This window comes from Eupeodes corollae, chromosome 1, assembly GCF_945859685.1.
Source record: "Eupeodes corollae chromosome 1, idEupCoro1.1, whole genome shotgun sequence".
Taxonomy (NCBI): domain Eukaryota; kingdom Metazoa; phylum Arthropoda; class Insecta; order Diptera; family Syrphidae; genus Eupeodes; species Eupeodes corollae.
Genome location: NC_079147.1, coordinates 285432734 through 285450102, shown reverse-complemented (window position 1 = coordinate 285450102; position 17369 = coordinate 285432734). Strand labels below are relative to the sequence as shown.

Here is a 17369-nt window from a genome sequence, read left to right as displayed (position 1 = left end):
GTTTTCAAGGTTCTATCATTCGAATACTTTTTGAAATCACTTTAAGTAAAATTAAAGCAATCAATAAATTTGCTCATTGTTTTTTTTATTAACATTGTGTTGAAAGATAAGGCAGCTAGATGCAAATTTATGAACAAATATCGATTTGAAAAGACTGGTGTCGAAGCATAGTTTTTGAACGTATCTTGAAAGTTTTTTTTTGTATATACATATGTCTTGAAAGTTTTTCTACCCGAAACTTGACATTGTTTTACTTAAAATGTTATGGAGAAAACATTTTACGTGCAACAAAATTGTTTTAAAATACAAAGTAGAATCTGCAACTTAATGATGGATTAAGTATGTTACATACAAAAGTTAAGGTTTATTTCCTTTGAATAAAACTGGTACTTAGTTATTTTAATTTTCTCTTGTCCAATTCAAATCACTTGAAAATCACAAAATTTGAAAATAAGAAAATATAGTCATCGAAAAGTTAATTTCAGAACTTAAATTTGTATTTTGAAATAATTTCAATTTCATTTCGAAAGAAAGTGAAATGAAGAGCCTAGCTGAAAGGATTTTTCAATTAGATATTTCAGTTTTACTAGCCTCCTATTTGGGCAGTTGTAACTTTTGAAGTTCTCAATTTCAATAATTGAACAATAAAAATGGTACAATACAACATCCTACAACGCATTGAAATTGTTAAAATTGAATACAAAAATAGTAAATTACTTTTGGTTTGTTACGTCGCATCGTCGAGGACTTTTTCGGCCGGCAATATTCACGTATTGGAACAATTTCAGCCGTCAAACAAGTTCGTGATGTGCAGAACCGAACTCAAGAACAACTCCTTGATTTGACGAAAACCCAGATTTGTCGAATCATCGTCCATCTTTGCAATTAGGCAATCTACAAATCACTGTACATCATATTTTGTATGACCATTTTGGTTGTAAGGCTTTTAAAGTTCAATGAACACAAGAACTCAAGTCGGGCAGCACCATTGCCGTTGTTTCTTTGCAGATTAGCATCAAAATAGTCCCGATTTTCATAAAAAAATAATCTTCACTGATGTTTGATGAGACCGTGAAATATAAGGTCTTAACAAAACCATCACAATCGTTTCAAGGCCTTAAAAAATGGAATTCTTATGTTATTTAGGACATACAAGTACAAATGTGGAAATATCATGAAAAGGATACGAGGCTACAACAATAACCTTGACGACCATTTGGCTTATGTCGTTAAACATTGTTAATGTTTAACCAAAATGAAACCTCTTATTGTTAAAACCTGCATTTGTTTTCTTAAATTCTCCACGTAGACTTTAAAATTTTAAAGAATACAAAGATCAATAAGATATAAGATTTAGAAATAGGCTTTTTATAAGCTCATTGGGTCATATGCAAAAAGATGAGTTCAAGCTCTTTACTCAGAACTTTCTTAGAGTGGTATGCAAAAAAGATACAGAGACCGAGATCGATCTCAAGTTGTGAGTTTGAACTCAAAGTGTTGAGATCGATCTCTCAACGAAAGCTCTATGTGAGAAAGATCTATCTTTGATTGCATGACATCGATCTCACAAATTGTTGAGGATGGGTTTTTTCTTACTGAATAATTTGTTAAAAATCGTATTTATAAAAATAAAAGATGTCCAATTGGTGAAGATTTTCGAAAATTATATAGATTTTGTGAAACAGGTGTCCAATTATTGACAGATGAGTTTTTGGGCCAAACCCTGGTGGTGCTTTGACTCATCAAGAAAAAATGAGGATTTTTCTGCGTTATGTAGGAGATCCTGGATTTCAAAGCGATGTTGGTGAAGACATTGGTGTCAATCAATCAACGATATCTAGGGTGGTACAGCAAGTCGCAACAAAAATTGCAAGCTCGTCAACTTATTGGATCATATTCAAGCACACTTCTGAAGAAATAGAAGAAGCGCAAAGTTATGGAGCAGTAAGCATGAGTTTAATTACGCCCTTGGTGCTTCGGATTGTACCCATATGCGAATAAGGAAACCACTCTATCACCACGAGGACGTCAACTGTAAAGGATACTACTCAATAAATGTACAGGCTACGTGCAACGCGGATAAGAAATTTACAAGCATTGAAGTTTGATTTAAATGCTTCTATGATTTTAAGTATAGGAGTTTTGTTTGCCTTTAAAACTGGTAACTACGACTTCTCCAGTAAAACTTTATTTAGTTTCAGTTCTTTTGCTAGAAATTAAATGAGATGGTCAGCATTATTTTTTATAATTACACTTTCATTTTCGTTTTTGTTAATAAACATGCCAACTATTTTGTGATGTTTATTGTTGTTACTTTTTGCCGATAAAACTATAATATACAAATGTTTGTTTCATATCTGATATTTTTGTAAGTCAGCTGCAATAATAAAGCCATTTCTGTCCAAGGGAAGGAAGATAAGACTCCATTTTATTCACAATGAACATAACTTGGCTTCAAAAATATATTTTGTTTAACTACTTTGGATTAGTGCTTTATGCAAGAGGGATACTAAAATCATTGCCTGTAGAATATACCAGTGTTCCTCCGCCCCCAAAGTTTCAATGGTTACAGCAAAGTTTCAATGGTTACAGCAAATTTTAATATTGAAGGTTTATATTTTATGTAGAACGACAACCGTCTGGAGAATTTATTGTTTCCATTATCATCATAAAGTCCTCTTTTGCAATATCAAAACTACAATTGTTTTATTTATTTAACAACAATTAAGAGAGATTACTAATGTTTTGTAAATACAAAAAATGCTACATATGGGTTACAATTACAATAGATAGAAGATCCGATTCATCTTTTAATTTTCTTAGTAAGCACAATTTTTTTTTTTTTTGAGTTTTTATTTTCATTTTGTAACAAAACTAAACTACACCGAAACTTTTTTACTTTAATTTGCTTAGTTATCAATGGAAATTAATAGCAGACGATACCTACTTAGCTATCGTGCAAACGCTATCGTTTTTGCGATATTACTCTGACATTTATCGTCTTACGTTAAGTGAAACTATCGTCAAAACGCTATCGTTTGACGAGAATCTTTTTACGGAATAACACCCTTATTTTAACTAGAGCAAGTACATACAAAGAGCTTTGAGATCGTTGTCATATCACTGGGTCAGATCTGTAGAGAGTGAACTCGTTTTTTTTTGCATATGAAACTAAGTCCGAGTCGGCTCGATCGATCTCACATGCGAATTTAAGCTCGTCAGCTCTGACTCAGAACTTTCTCATCTTTTAGCATATGACCTAATTGAGTCGATACAAAAGTAAATCTGGACCGAATGTCAACTCATTTTTTCAAAAAAATCTTAAGCTTTAATTATCCATCCTTCTAAAAAAATTAATTGTTCTAACTAATATGAATGATAATGGGAAATCTAAAAAATTCAATTTCAATATTAGTAACTCACCTTATTGGTTAGGTCATCTGTGTAATAATAGGCATACAATGCATCGTTATGCGTCGTCACTTTAAGAACATGTTCATAATTGTCAACATCAGTTTCTAATGGAGGTGCTCCCCTAAAAAGCAAAGTACAAAATTATTAATAATTATATTTGAAACACAAAAATGAATAATTTAGGAAGAGAAACTTACATTTCGTCCACCAATATCGACACTCTTGGTCCGTAGAGTTTGCTCGAATGTAATAGTCCAGTTGTGTCAAAGTCAGGAGGTTCACAGAGCTGTACACACAAAATAATGTTTAATTGTTATTAACTACATTTTTTAAAAAGTTTAAACAAAAGAAAACACTTACAGTCAAATTATTCAAAACTCGAACATGAACAGCATTGTTTAGTCTATAGACTAATTCTTCAAGTACTAATATCATTTGTCTCGTCAATTTAGGTGTTAAAGTTGTAATTCTGAAATATTCAATGCATTCAAAAATTAAGGAATAAAATAAAAGAAAAGACATTCATGTTTTTAAAGTTTGTGATTTTGAAATGAATGAGTTAAAAGAGAAACAGTTGCCAAAAATGGAAGGAAAACATTTGCAGCGATAGGAAGGACTTGAGTGCAAGGAAATGAGAGGCAGGAACTAGAAGAATTATTTATATCACATAAAAAAAGATAACAACAATTTTTTCGGATTATTATTTATTGTTTTCAAGAAAAGACAAAAACAAATATATAATATTGTTTTTATTACAATTTTTTTAAAATGTTTTTAAATTAAACTTAACCCCTCTAAGTATTTAATTACATTTAAGTAAAATAATCAATAACTAAAGTTACTAATTAAATAATTAGTTTTGTCATATTACAAGTAGATTCTTGAATTTTTGTTTAAAAAAACTGGCTAACTTCTATTGTTTAAAATGAGATTCCCCGATCTTAAAATTATATTTTATTATTTTTTAAGTATATCCCACCAATATCTTAAAAACAAATATTATAATGAGATAATAATTTCATCATTGTCCTTTGGTTTAAATCATAAATAACATTTTAATGAATTATCCTTTCTTTTCTTTACTTTCCTTAGGCCTCTAATGGAATTTCTTTTTAAATAATTGTTTGTTTGTTTATAAATAAGTCTTTTTTGTATATTGTTATGTATATAGTTATTAAAAAAAGCAGACTATATATTCAGGCACTTGCAAATGTTTTCCCAAATGGCAATGGAATCTGCTTGGTTGTTCTAAAAGAAAACAGAAAAAGAAAAGAAAACGATGGTTTTGAAATGATTTAAATTGTTTAACCTAAGTTTAAACAACACGAGGATTTTGAAATTTAAACCAATGAAGTGAGGAGGGAAGGGGGGTGACAACAAAGATAAAAATAAACTCACTTTGATACAGTTGCCAAAAGGAAGTCCAATGGAACAGTCGCTGGTAGTGACAATAGCTTGACTCCACGATGTTTGAATATCCAATTGGCTAGTCCTTTGTTAGCTTGTTCAATATAAGCATGTATGACATCTAACACAGTTTGTGGCATATTTGCAAGGAGTGCATCCTGAAATTTAAAAAAATACCAACGTTAGAAAATTTATAGACAGTTAAATAATTAAAATTTCTTACTTTTCTATGTTTCTTGCACTCTCTGCACTCTGGATCGAAATCTTGTGGCTCAGCCACTGATTCCGAAACAACAAATGTCGATTGCACAGCAACGCATCTTGTACAATTGATTAAGTTGTTTCTTTGCAAAAATTGCAATGCATCATCGAATCCCTGCTGACAGAATTTCGACAAAAATTCCGGCCTCGGGGGGAATAGAATTCTCACAAAACGATTCATATTCTGACGAGATATCTCAATGCTCGTATTGGCCCAATTCAAATGGAATAACTGTGAACTCTGATCCCTTGGACAGATATCACTTTCACCGCAAAACGGACTAACAGTTATGGTATTCTCATCGAGAATTGGTAAATTATCGGAAAATGCTCCATCCATATAACGAACTCCACGGAATTTTGGTGGTAAGAATCCGGAAAATCCCGGGATGAAGCATGCACAGAGTATGGCATCGAGTACTTCTTCGCGACTGTTGAATTCCGAGATGATGACATTTTTGCCATCGTATACACGAGTCACGGAAATGTGCAAACGACCACTGACGCGTTTGTGGGCATCTTCGGGCAGATGCTTTTGAAGTCCTTCGAAGAGGCAAGTTTGAATGTTAAATGATGGACTAAATGGACCAAGGGAATGACGGCGTGCTTCGTTTACAATACGAAAAAAATCCGATGTCATGCTACCTGTAAAGAAAAACAACAAAAAATAATGTTTATTAGCAAAATTTATTTATTGAGGAATAAAGTTTGTTTCGTGAGAAGTTTCTTTAATAAATAAATGCTCGAAATATTCCCAAAAGGTTATTTGAGCTAGAAAAGTATTAGAATCGGGACAAGAGAATGCTGTTATATTGTTTTGAGTCGAGAAAGCTTTTAGTAAAGAAATTTCGTTTTTTCGACGATGCGGAATCATCATTATATAAAGCTTACTACAGTAAAGGAGGTGAACTCCTCAGTTTAAACTTTATTCCTCACCGTCCAGATCTTTTTCTATCTTGTGATCTATGCAATCGAAGAGAACGTGAAGACGTTTTTAATTTTGGGGATGTTGTCCAATTCTGAAAAAAATACGCAAGGGATACTTTTGAAATTAATGTACTCAGTTTAGAGTAAACCATAAAAATGATGAATGTAGAACGAGGGTGGGAAATTTTATTAATTAATTAATAAAAGTAAGAGATTTAAATGATCTAGATTTGGATCTAAAAGGCAAGGATTTGTACAAAACCATCATACAATAGTGTGTCATATCTTAGCCTTAAAAACGTCGATTTTGGTTGTATTTGACATTTTTCGAATTTATGACAGTTAAATCTTTTTTAAAATTCCGTTTTGTTTGTGGGACATAACTTAATTTTACCGGCCAGTGTTATTTTCAATCAATATCTCCAAAAAGCATGCAATGATCTATTCCACAAACACTCACCTAAAAACATGCAACAAAATGATTTTTTATCGATCTTTTGTCTGTCAATTGAATAATCTAGTACAAATTTATTTCAACAACAAACCACAAGATAATCCATTATAAAAATAATGTTTGAATCAAGCGGTTAATAAGCTATTATCATTCATTCAACGTTAAAATCGAATGATCTTATCAAATTTCAATACAAAAAAACTGATTACTTGTTCAAAATCAGTTCACTGACATCATCGTACGATCAAACAGTTGTTACTCAATTTTCAATTTATTTCTTTTAAATGTCAAGTTTTCTGTTTTCAGTTGGAACTTCCTGTTTTAATTGATTTGCAAAAGTCCAGTTAAGTAAAGTTTAGTGATAATGAAAAGCGACTACATGGGCGGCCTAGAATATTGCATGCGTTATCAAATCTATAAAAATTAAAACAACGATTTTGATGACACTTGACTATTGATTTGGAAAGTTTGACGCATGAATATGAAAGATTATTTGACAGATAAGGTTAAAGTACATCAGATGGCCGCTAGTGTTAGTTTTAAAAATTATGGAAAACCCAAAGAAAGTCTTATCGAGTTATCAGAAATAAAATTAGGTACTTTTTATTTTTGAAGAAAAAACAAAACTATCAAATTTTTAGCAAGGTTACATTTTATCTTGATAAACAAAACAATTAACCAAAGGTACATAATATATTTTTAATAATTGCTTGTTTTCTTTAAAATACATTATTCTTAAAAAGCCGATTGTAGTTACTCGGAAAATAGTATCATAAAATCTAATTACGATAAGGTACACACTTTATTTGCTGGGGGTTATTTTTGCTAAATATTTATGTAAGTTTTGTAGATTTGATCGGTTTTTTCTTCTAATATAAAGTTGTGCAAAATATTATTTTTTTTTGTGCGAAATTAATAATTTGCGCTTAAAGCGTTTTTGGTAAACAAGTTGTGACGCAAAAGAACTATTTTTGCACAAGGAATTTTAATCTTCCTTTTTGTTTTTCTCTTTTTGCAACGTTTATTGGTTGATTTAAGGTTACGGAAGTGTTAATGCATAAATATTGTGATTGTCGATAGATTTGTATTTCAACAGAATTGTTGTTTACTGATATTATTTCTAAATTTTTAATTAGCTTTTTGTTTGATTAAGTTTTGATAATTCTTTTTCTTCCTGTGATAAGTGTTATTTCTTCTTTGCAGTAGCTATAGTGACGTTTGATTTAAGTGCGTAAGGAATGTCATTTCAGACTTTTGGGTTAGGATATTTTTGCTTCTCCTGGCGGTTTTATCTAGAAACCAGTTAAGGGCCTTGCACATGAGAGCGAACGAATGAACCAGTAGACAAACAAACGTGATTTTACACATTTCAAAAAGTCAAACAAAGACGCATTCAAATTATAAGAACCCAATTGACACTAATGTAAGGATAATACAGTTTGCATTTTGTTCTCTAAAACAAGAACATTTTGTAAAAACAGTTTGATAGTAACGAATTGCAGTGTGATTGCTACGAACTGTCAAACTCTATTCACGTTTCACATACCATCCACACTGCAACGAATAAATTGTTTGCGCTCAACTCAACCTCAAAATTATACAACTCTTGTTTTGTTTTTGTGTGAAAGATCATGGCTGAGGAAAATATAGAGAAAAGGGTAATTATAAATTGACAATTCGTCGCTGTCTGCGAATAGAAATAAAGCTAATGTGGAAAAAAGTCAAAATATGCCAACATCCACAGTTCGCAGTTCGTACCTCATGTGCAAGATGCTTTACATACAATCTTCAAAAAGTAGTCCTTAAGTTTTGTCTGTGAGCCCTTCCTTGCATTCAAAATTTTCAACTGAGATTACTTAATACAATTATTTAGAGTTCGCATATGAAAAGCTGTCAACATTTTCGTTCCGTCAAGCTCTAATATTTTCCCGAAGCTACACCTAAGCATTTCTAAACGTAGCCACTTCTCGATCATAACTCTTTTTTGATTTGTGATTGAAGATATGACATAGACGATATGTAATTCTAACAGGTGTCAAGTCACCTAAGTAGACAAACTATTTATGGGCTACATATATCCTCCGAAACGTACGAAGGAGTGGTTAAAAAGTTAATAGAAAATCGGTATATATTTCAAAAGAAATATATTTTTGCCAGCTTTAATTTCGAAACCGAAGAATTAATGTTCCTGTACCCCAAGATTTTTTATTGGGACGATTTGAGAAGCTAGTGTACCGCCAAAATGACATAATATGCAAAGAAATTTTGTTTGTTGCCAACAGGTAATATTTTGTTTTGGAAGAATAATATAAAAAAATAAACAGCTTTCATATTTAATAAATAATAAACTAATTCACAAAGATTGTTCTATTTTTTTAATGTCATAAAAACAATTGGCAGCTGTTGGGTATTTTTTTGACAGCCAAAAAGATTTGATATTTTCTGGAAAAATTGATTATTTTTCACGCACAAACCTTTTGACTTTTACTGACATTTAGTTACGTTTTCTGAAAGTTCTTATGTGAAAAATTTAGAGTTTATAAATAATTTCAAATTCAGATATAATTTGTACATATCGTTTGAATATGGAACTTCAGTATTGAATTGTCGAACGTATCCATTTTAAAAACAGATTCTTGTGGAATCTATTTACACAAATAGATTCCAATTGGGTATGTTTGTTTGTAATTCCTAATTTGCCCCGTTCGTATTGGATATAAACAGGTAACTTCAAATTGTGGATTTAAAAATAATTGATTTGTAAGTGATTATGGGAACGATATCAATTAACTTTGGTTAATGATATATCAGTATAATAAACTTTCTAGGTTTTTTTTTTGTTGAGAACATGCCTTATTTTGTGTTCAACTAATCTTTCGAATTTGTTTTGTTTTATTTAATTAAAATAAATCGAAATGAATCAATAATGAACTTTGAGTCAAGATGTTCATATCTAAACACTTCAGACTTTAATTAGGGAGCTATAATAAGATTAAAAGTCTAAAGAAATTGTTATTTTTGTTTATATTTGAAACTTTTGTAAGGTTTTTTTGAAACAAAAATGTAAGGTTTATTTCTTTCTTGTTACTAATTACCTTTGTAACCCATAATTCAATGTACTTTTGAATGTTTTAATATTTTTAGGCTTGAGATATTGAGTATTAAATATCAACATAAAAAACTTTGATAGTTTGAAGTTGTTTTAAAAAAGATAAGAAACAAATAATTACTTAATTCTATAAAAACTTCATTGGTACTAAAATATTTTACATATAAAGAATTTTCCAATGGTGACAACAGATCTTTTAACTTATCACCAAACTGTCAATATTTTGAAATTGAATAAAATCTATTAACGTTTCATCAGGCGTGTTTTGCTATTTTTAATAAATGTTAAGCACTATTCACATGAGCACGACCAAACACCAACGAATATTCGTCGATTTTGACATTTCTTTCACATGAGAGTTTTTAATTCATTGCGAATAAGGTTTGACAAGGAGCCACAGCCAAACACCATTCACCACTGAAACCAAAACAAGAATGATATTTTTAGGTTTAAGAACGCGCGATTATTTTATTCGCTGCCAGTGTGGATAATGTGGAACGCGAATAAAGTTTGACAGTTCGCATCAACTACAATTTTTTGCGTGATGAATAAATTTGTTTTCTTAAATTTATTAATATATGATATTCAAAAGTAAAAGTATGCATCATAAATCAAATAAAAACTATATTGCTATAGTTTTGTTAAGAATTTGTTTGGAAATATGTCTTCAAACTTATATAAACTCACATTTTGTAATTCATTCGTCGTTAGTTGGTCACACTCATGTGAATACTATTTTATTACATTGACAGTTGGACAATTCATTTAAGGGTTCGTTCACAGTGGTGATTCAAATTAGTCCCAACTAAAAATCCTCTTTATATTTGACGTTTTGGCATATTTTTTAATGTCACGAATTTAACTTTAATGACGTTTGTTTTTTGTGGATAAAAAATGCAGCTATGTAACTTTTTGGGTACATTATTTATGTCAATTTTTGTCTATTATAACTTTTATTTTACCAAACATCTAAATTGAGTTCAGTTTCGAATGGCAACAGGTATAGATAAAATCTAATAACGTTTTTTCAGGCCTATAATGCTGTTTTTAATAAATGTTATTACATTGACAGTTTGATAATTAATTTAATGGTGCGTTCACAGTGGTAATTCAAATTAGTTGAGTCTTAAAATCATCTTTATATTTGACGTTTTGGCATATTTTTTTAATGTCATTCATAACTTTCAGCTATGTAACTTTTTGGATAAATTATTTATGTCAATCTTTGTCTATAACAATTTTTACCTTACCAATAATCTAAAATGAGTTCAGTTTAGAATTGCAACAGATAGAAAGTATACACTGCATGCTTCAATGCACTTTGAAGCGTATAATGTACGGCACATGAACGTATGCAGTTCTCTATACAATGTTTGCTCATAGCTTGCAGCGAAAACTCGTATTAATAAAAATTACACAACGTCAGTTTATTTATTATTCATAGATATTTTCTCTCTTGCGTAACAATCTATTAAGCCTATGTCTATATGATCCTTGATGTTTAAAGTTAACAAAACCATGTATTTTACTTTATAAAAACTAAACACTATATCTGCGTAAGTGAAGAATTTTCTAATAAGTTAATCAACGGCAACAACTAGTATCCATCGATGGTTATAATGGCTAAGCAACTATCAATTAATCAAAGACAAGTTTAAGTTTTATTTTTCTCTATTAATATTAAGTTGAAGAAGTTTATAGTGTTAAGGCCTATTTGATGGAGTATTAAATGCTTGCTATAATTTTTTGAAGTGTAAACGTAATTTAAAATTGAGCATTTTGACATTTCGGTGGTACCCATGGCATGATGGTTAGTGCGTTGGACTGTCATGCCAGAGGTCTTGGGTTCGATCCCTGCCTATGCCATCCAAAGTCTTTTCACGGGTACTGCCTCTTGCGAGGAATTGACAAATTCTCCAAGAGTAACTATTGTCATGAAAAAGTGCTTTCTCAAAATTAGCCGTTCGGAGTCGGCATATAAACTGTAGGTCCCCTCCATTCCTGACAACATTACTCGCACACAGGAATGGTTGAGAGTTGTAAGTCACTAGGCCTTGGTTCTCAACGGACTGTAGCGCCACCCAATTTATTTATTTATTTTTTTTTTATTTTGACATTTCTAAATAATTGCAAGGTTTTCGAAAACAGTTCCGATTTATTTCGAAAAAAGAATTCGAACACAATCAACGAAACTATTGTATAAACACAAATACAAAAATTCCAGACAGAAATATTTCAAAATTTTGGATTTTTCATTTTAGATATAAATGATGTCTCCATTTGCAAGAAAAAAAACAGAGTAAATCTAGTTTTATTAAATATTCGCAAATAACAAATGAATATAAGTGTGTTATTGTTTTTTGTTGGAATTGATGCGAACCAGAAACGAAGTGTCAACAAAGTAAAAAGTTAAAGAAAAACAAACAGAACAAAAATAATGACATTTATCTGACATTAAACGTGCGCGCAGTGCACACCTTGTTGTTGAACTTGCTGTCAACAAAAGATAATTGTAAGGTTTGTTTGTTAACTATTCATTTAAACTAAACTGATTAAGTTCAATATTATTTAGCAATAAAAACATTATAGAAATTATATCTCATGTGTCATGTCCCTCAAAATGACATCTCTATGCAAAACCACAAAATAGTGTGAAAACAAATTAAACACAAAAAAGAAACAGAAGCACACTAAAAAAACGAAAAAATAGCAAATAACAAATAACGTAGAGGTATTTTGCATTTATCAGATAAATAAATAAAACAAATACAAAACGATACCTATTTATCTCTTTTACATTTTGTTTATGATTTTGACCTTGACTATGAGAGAGAATTGCAAAATCTATCTTTGTCTGGCATCTTTCTGTGTTACAATTATAATTCAAAGAGATAATATAAAATTATAAATTTAATTTGAATGAAAAATGGCATCATATGTATATGTTTATTGTTCCTAATATAAATTCAACTTAATGATTTATTTTATGTAAATGTAGAAACATATTCAAATAATAAATGAATGAATCATTAAACAAACGCACAATGGGACAAAGTGGATCGAAAACTGAATTTTTTTAAAAATATACTTTTGACACACATTTGTAAAGGTAAGCATTCTAAAAAAAAACAACTACAATTCAATTCTCTTTAAAAACTGTTTTTGACATATTTTTGAATTTCGTGTTAACTTTATGACACTTGATTTGAAGCTTAAATAAAGTAGCCACAGATGATTTACTGATCCTGCAACATTGTCAGTGGTCTGTTATTAGCTGTCATAACCTGACATTTTAGACAAATACCTTGCAATGAGGAATTGTCATGTTTACATGGTTGATAGATTTTACCCCAGTCTTATGATTCGAAGATTTTTTATAAATGATGGTGGTAAAGTAATTATCTGCAATGCAGAGATCTGACACCATCAAACGTCATTTTAAAATTCCTGACAATTACTCTTTGGGCAATATTTTACTCAAATTTGTATAGTTCACACTATTGATTAAAATATTTTTAACAAATGTCCTACTTACAGATCAGACAATACTGTAAAATAGGACAATCGTCTGTATTTAACTTGGTGTTTGACGTGCCGATAGATCTTAGGTTTCGAAAAAATATTCAAAGTTTTAGAGTTTTGAGAAAAATAATTCCCCAAAGTATCGACGAGCAGGAAATGTGACATTAAAAAAGTAAAACTAAAATGAAAAGATAGTACGAAGTTCAAAATATCAAATTCTGGACAACATTAAAATATTCTGTTTTACTGTATCACTCGTTTTGAAAAACAAGTGTGTGTATGGTGTAGGTATATAAAAATAAATTTTACGCACGTGTTTCAGCGAATTTCCTCATTTCATAGAGTTCCAATTCGGACATCCGAGGTTTGAATTGCTTAATAATGTATTTTGTTTATGATTTATGTGCTAAAGTGTGCATTGTAAGCATTCGAATGGACGAGAAATAAATACAAACTGTTGTATCATTTTTCAGTTTTGAAAGGGTTTTATTTCGAGTATTTTCTTTAAATTTTTGTTTTAATAAAATAAGTAAATTAGCAACAAAGTAACAAAGCGTTTCTCTTTTTTATTAGATTTGCAGTTTTTTTAGAAAATTTAATTAAATTGAAATCTCAGGATCATAAACAGGTTTTAATAGTGCTGGCAGACCCTTATACAAAATAAGAGTGGGGACATTAAATGTCACATTTTATTTCAAAGAATAAAGGGAATATGAGTATTTGAGTCTTTTTCTAAGAATGAATTAAAAATTATCACTCAATTAATGATTAAAAAGTCACTAAGTAAAATAAAACAATTAGGTTACAAATATATAATTTTCTTTCTCTCATTAAATAGTGAATCGGCAAAATGCGCAATCTTTAATACATACTTCATAAGATTGTAGTTCTAAACGTTATCAGAAAAATATACGACCTTTAGCAAATGCGTATTCGATAACACATTAAAAAAGAAGGGCACGTTATTTTCAGTTTTGTTTTTTCATTTCTCTAAATTAATGTAAACAAGATAACCAAATAGTGAATCATATGAAGCTCCACACGTTAACAAAAGTGTCAAAGTCCAATTAAAATGTTGCTTTTCTTTAAAGGGGCATCAATCAATGATAATTAGGTGTTAAAAGATATATTTTTATTGAGAATCTTTGACACACAGAGTTTCATCGTATTTTCAGTTGTCAAAAACAAAGAAAACCAATAAAAACAAACTGTCACTTTGACGTTTTTGATTCGACTCCAATGGAATTAATTCAGTCATCGGCACTGCATGGATAAACAAAATCGAACATAGCTTTGGCATTGCGTTGGTAGGAATTGAAGTTTGTACTCTTTCACACGAGGAAACTATTTCTAGCAACTTATAATTTGTAGACGATAAGACGCTAAAAAAGAGGAATAAATGAAACTGTCATGGTCGGTGATTTGACGAGATGTTTTCTTTTTCACTCGTTTTTGGAAAACTTTCGTTTATTTTAAAGGTACAAGATGTTTAAGGAAACGTCAACAAAACTTCAACAAACTTTCAGAAACAAGTTTCGATGTGTAAAAGATGAATTTCAACTACTCTTTCTTTTTAATATACTTCGATAAAGTTTGTTTCAGTGCGTATAATATAAATACCAGCTATGCCTTACATTTATACCATTGTGTTCGGTTTGGAATTAAAAATTCAAAACATATCCACTTGACGGTAGTTAAAATAAACAACACCACAAATAATATTTACTTAGTAATTTTAAAGAAAATATAAGTATATTCACTGGGAATGTGTAATGTTAAGTTAAATACCTTAATTTGATATCGATTTATAAATAAACAAACAACCTAACAAGTTGGCAAATGTAAATGACCTTCAACTTGGTGCTTGAAACATATTCAAATGGATGTGTTCAGTATGAGAATACCATTTCTCTTGAGAGTTCTATAAAATAGCTCAACAATAAACAGTATGCGATAATGGAAAAGAAGAATAGTAAAAAAATCATGCAATACATTACAAAATCCAATGAATAATTCGCGGAAAGATTCTGATTAGGTTTTTGACATTTTCACTGTAATAGAAATGTCAAATTTGACGTTCTATAATAGGTGTGATTATAAAATCTAACGAACCTGTTTCCTTTGATAATTTTAGTTTGAATAACATCATGCGAATCGTGTCTCTGTCTTTTTTAAATTATACATCGTATTGTTTTTGTTGAAAGTATTTTTCAGTTAAATTTTGAGAGAAGAAAATGACAAATTGTATTTGAATTTTTTGTTAATTTAAGTTAAATGCTATAATATAAATAATTTTCACGTTTATTTTTAGAATTTATTTTAAGAGAAAAGGAACTAAATATTTTAAATCTATTTCACTTTTTGAGTGTCAAACTGTAATCATAGACAAAGTGTTCTATTTAATTTATTTTCGGTAAAAGTTTGTGAAAAATGTAGATCAATTGATATATTTCGTTCAATATTTGGTTTATTTTAACATAACCTGTATTAAATTCTCCAACATATGGTTTGTGTTAAAAATATGAAATTGCATTATGAAAAACTTTAACAAAACAATCTGGGTAAATTGTTTCGTAGTGCAATAACACATTACAAAATTCAGTTAGCATAATGTGCCAAATTCGTTTGTGAGAAAATTTATTGATGAAGATAAAACGGACAAGCATAACTGTCAAAAAGAAAATTTAGTAAAATGTGCAAATGTAAACGAATGGGATATTTTTGTATGAATTCTTACTTCAAATTAGTAAACAAACCTATATTGAGGAACAAATATATTTGACATAAAATTCGATTGAAAAGACTTTGAATGGAATCAAAATATTTTGACATTTGGCTGATTTGACAAGCATATTTAAAATTATGAAGGCTTGTTCATCAAATCTATTTTAAAGGGGGATTTCAAGCAGTAGACATCATTAAAATAATGATAAAACAATTTGGAATGGTTAGTTTTTGATATAAATTTAGTTTTCCATTTAAACTATGTGGGAATATAAATAAATGGTATTTCTAGTAGGTTCCCATCGGTCAAAATTCAAATAGGAATTTGTGTTTGACATTACGTTTGACAAGTGTAAACGCATATGGTTTCAATCTGTCAAATATTCATCAAAACTTGTTTGCTAATAACATTTGTAAACGAATGATATTTATTTGGTTAAGTTTAGTTTATTAACACACACAAATAGTTGTAAATGCATGCAGTTTAAATAGATTTTTTTGAAAATCATAATTTTATTATCAATATCTTTTAACCTAAGACTGAATATTACTGAAAATTATTTATCCTTCTTCTCCCACTGTATACCGCCGGTTTTTAAATCAATTAATACCACCGCATTAAACTCTCAAAGGCCAAGAACATTATTCAGGTTTATAAACTATTAATTTCTTATCAGTTGATTTCAAATTTTCACAATAAACAAAATAAAACTTTTCTTGTTGTCAAGTTCAATTTTTACAATCTAACGATTTTATTCCAATAATTTTTATAAAGTTTCCAATTTATTATTATCTATAGAATGTTCAAAGTGGGTAAATGGAATTTATGACAGCTGTTATTAACATGGTATAGTTATTCGGCTTCTTTAATCAGATTGATTGTTATCTATCGACCTTCAATATTTTAGTTCGTTGCAACACTCTTTTTTGGTTTTATAATTGCTCTTCTAATAAAGAAGTCTATTGCATCGCGGAAGGTTTCTAGTATTTCGTAATAAAAATTGTAAAAATGTTACCAAATGTCAAAATATTTTAAACATATTTTTTTGACATTGAACATATTGGCTGCGTTCCATCTTAGACATCCGGATACGTGTAAAATAACAGCTGATCAAAAACAGCTGAGATGTCAAAAAAGGAATCCAAACGTTTCCAAGAATTTCTGGGGTATGTAGGAATCCGACAGAACAGCCGATTCAACACATGGTTGAATTTCAAGAAACAAAGATACAAAGTGTTAGTTGAAGTTGTATTTGAGGATGTTCTGTACATAATAGACGATGAAGAAGCTATTTGTATTTATGATCTATTTTCTTTAACTTAAAAATTGACTCATTTTGTTCTCGTTTTGTAGATTTTAGATTACAGATTAAGGTTATCTCTTATTTATTAAATTGTTACGCACCTATCGATTCATCAACGTCCGACGAATCAGTTGAATTATCCATTAAATGTTTTATCTTACAACAATTTTTACTCAAAGCTTAAATATTTCTCTGCTTTTTGTGAACAGCTGAAAGTTGTTTTTATTTTTTGACAGCTATCTTAATA

General features: G+C 29.8%; 1 protein-coding gene across 1 annotated transcript in view; it reads right to left on the bottom strand.

Annotated features, from left to right (window-relative positions):
- Positions 1-17369, bottom strand: part of LOC129938889 (1-acylglycerol-3-phosphate O-acyltransferase Pnpla3) — a 52659-nt gene that overhangs the window by 8746 nt on the left and 26544 nt on the right. Inside the window, exons 2-6 of the mRNA XM_056046707.1 lie at positions 5045-5727; positions 4813-4979; positions 3775-3883; positions 3612-3700; positions 3424-3535 (exon numbers count right to left, since the gene is read on the bottom strand). Of these exons, the coding sequence (XP_055902682.1) occupies positions 3424-3535; positions 3612-3700; positions 3775-3883; positions 4813-4979; positions 5045-5727 (1160 nt within the window). The remainder of the gene's footprint in view (positions 1-3423; positions 3536-3611; positions 3701-3774; positions 3884-4812; positions 4980-5044; positions 5728-17369) is intronic.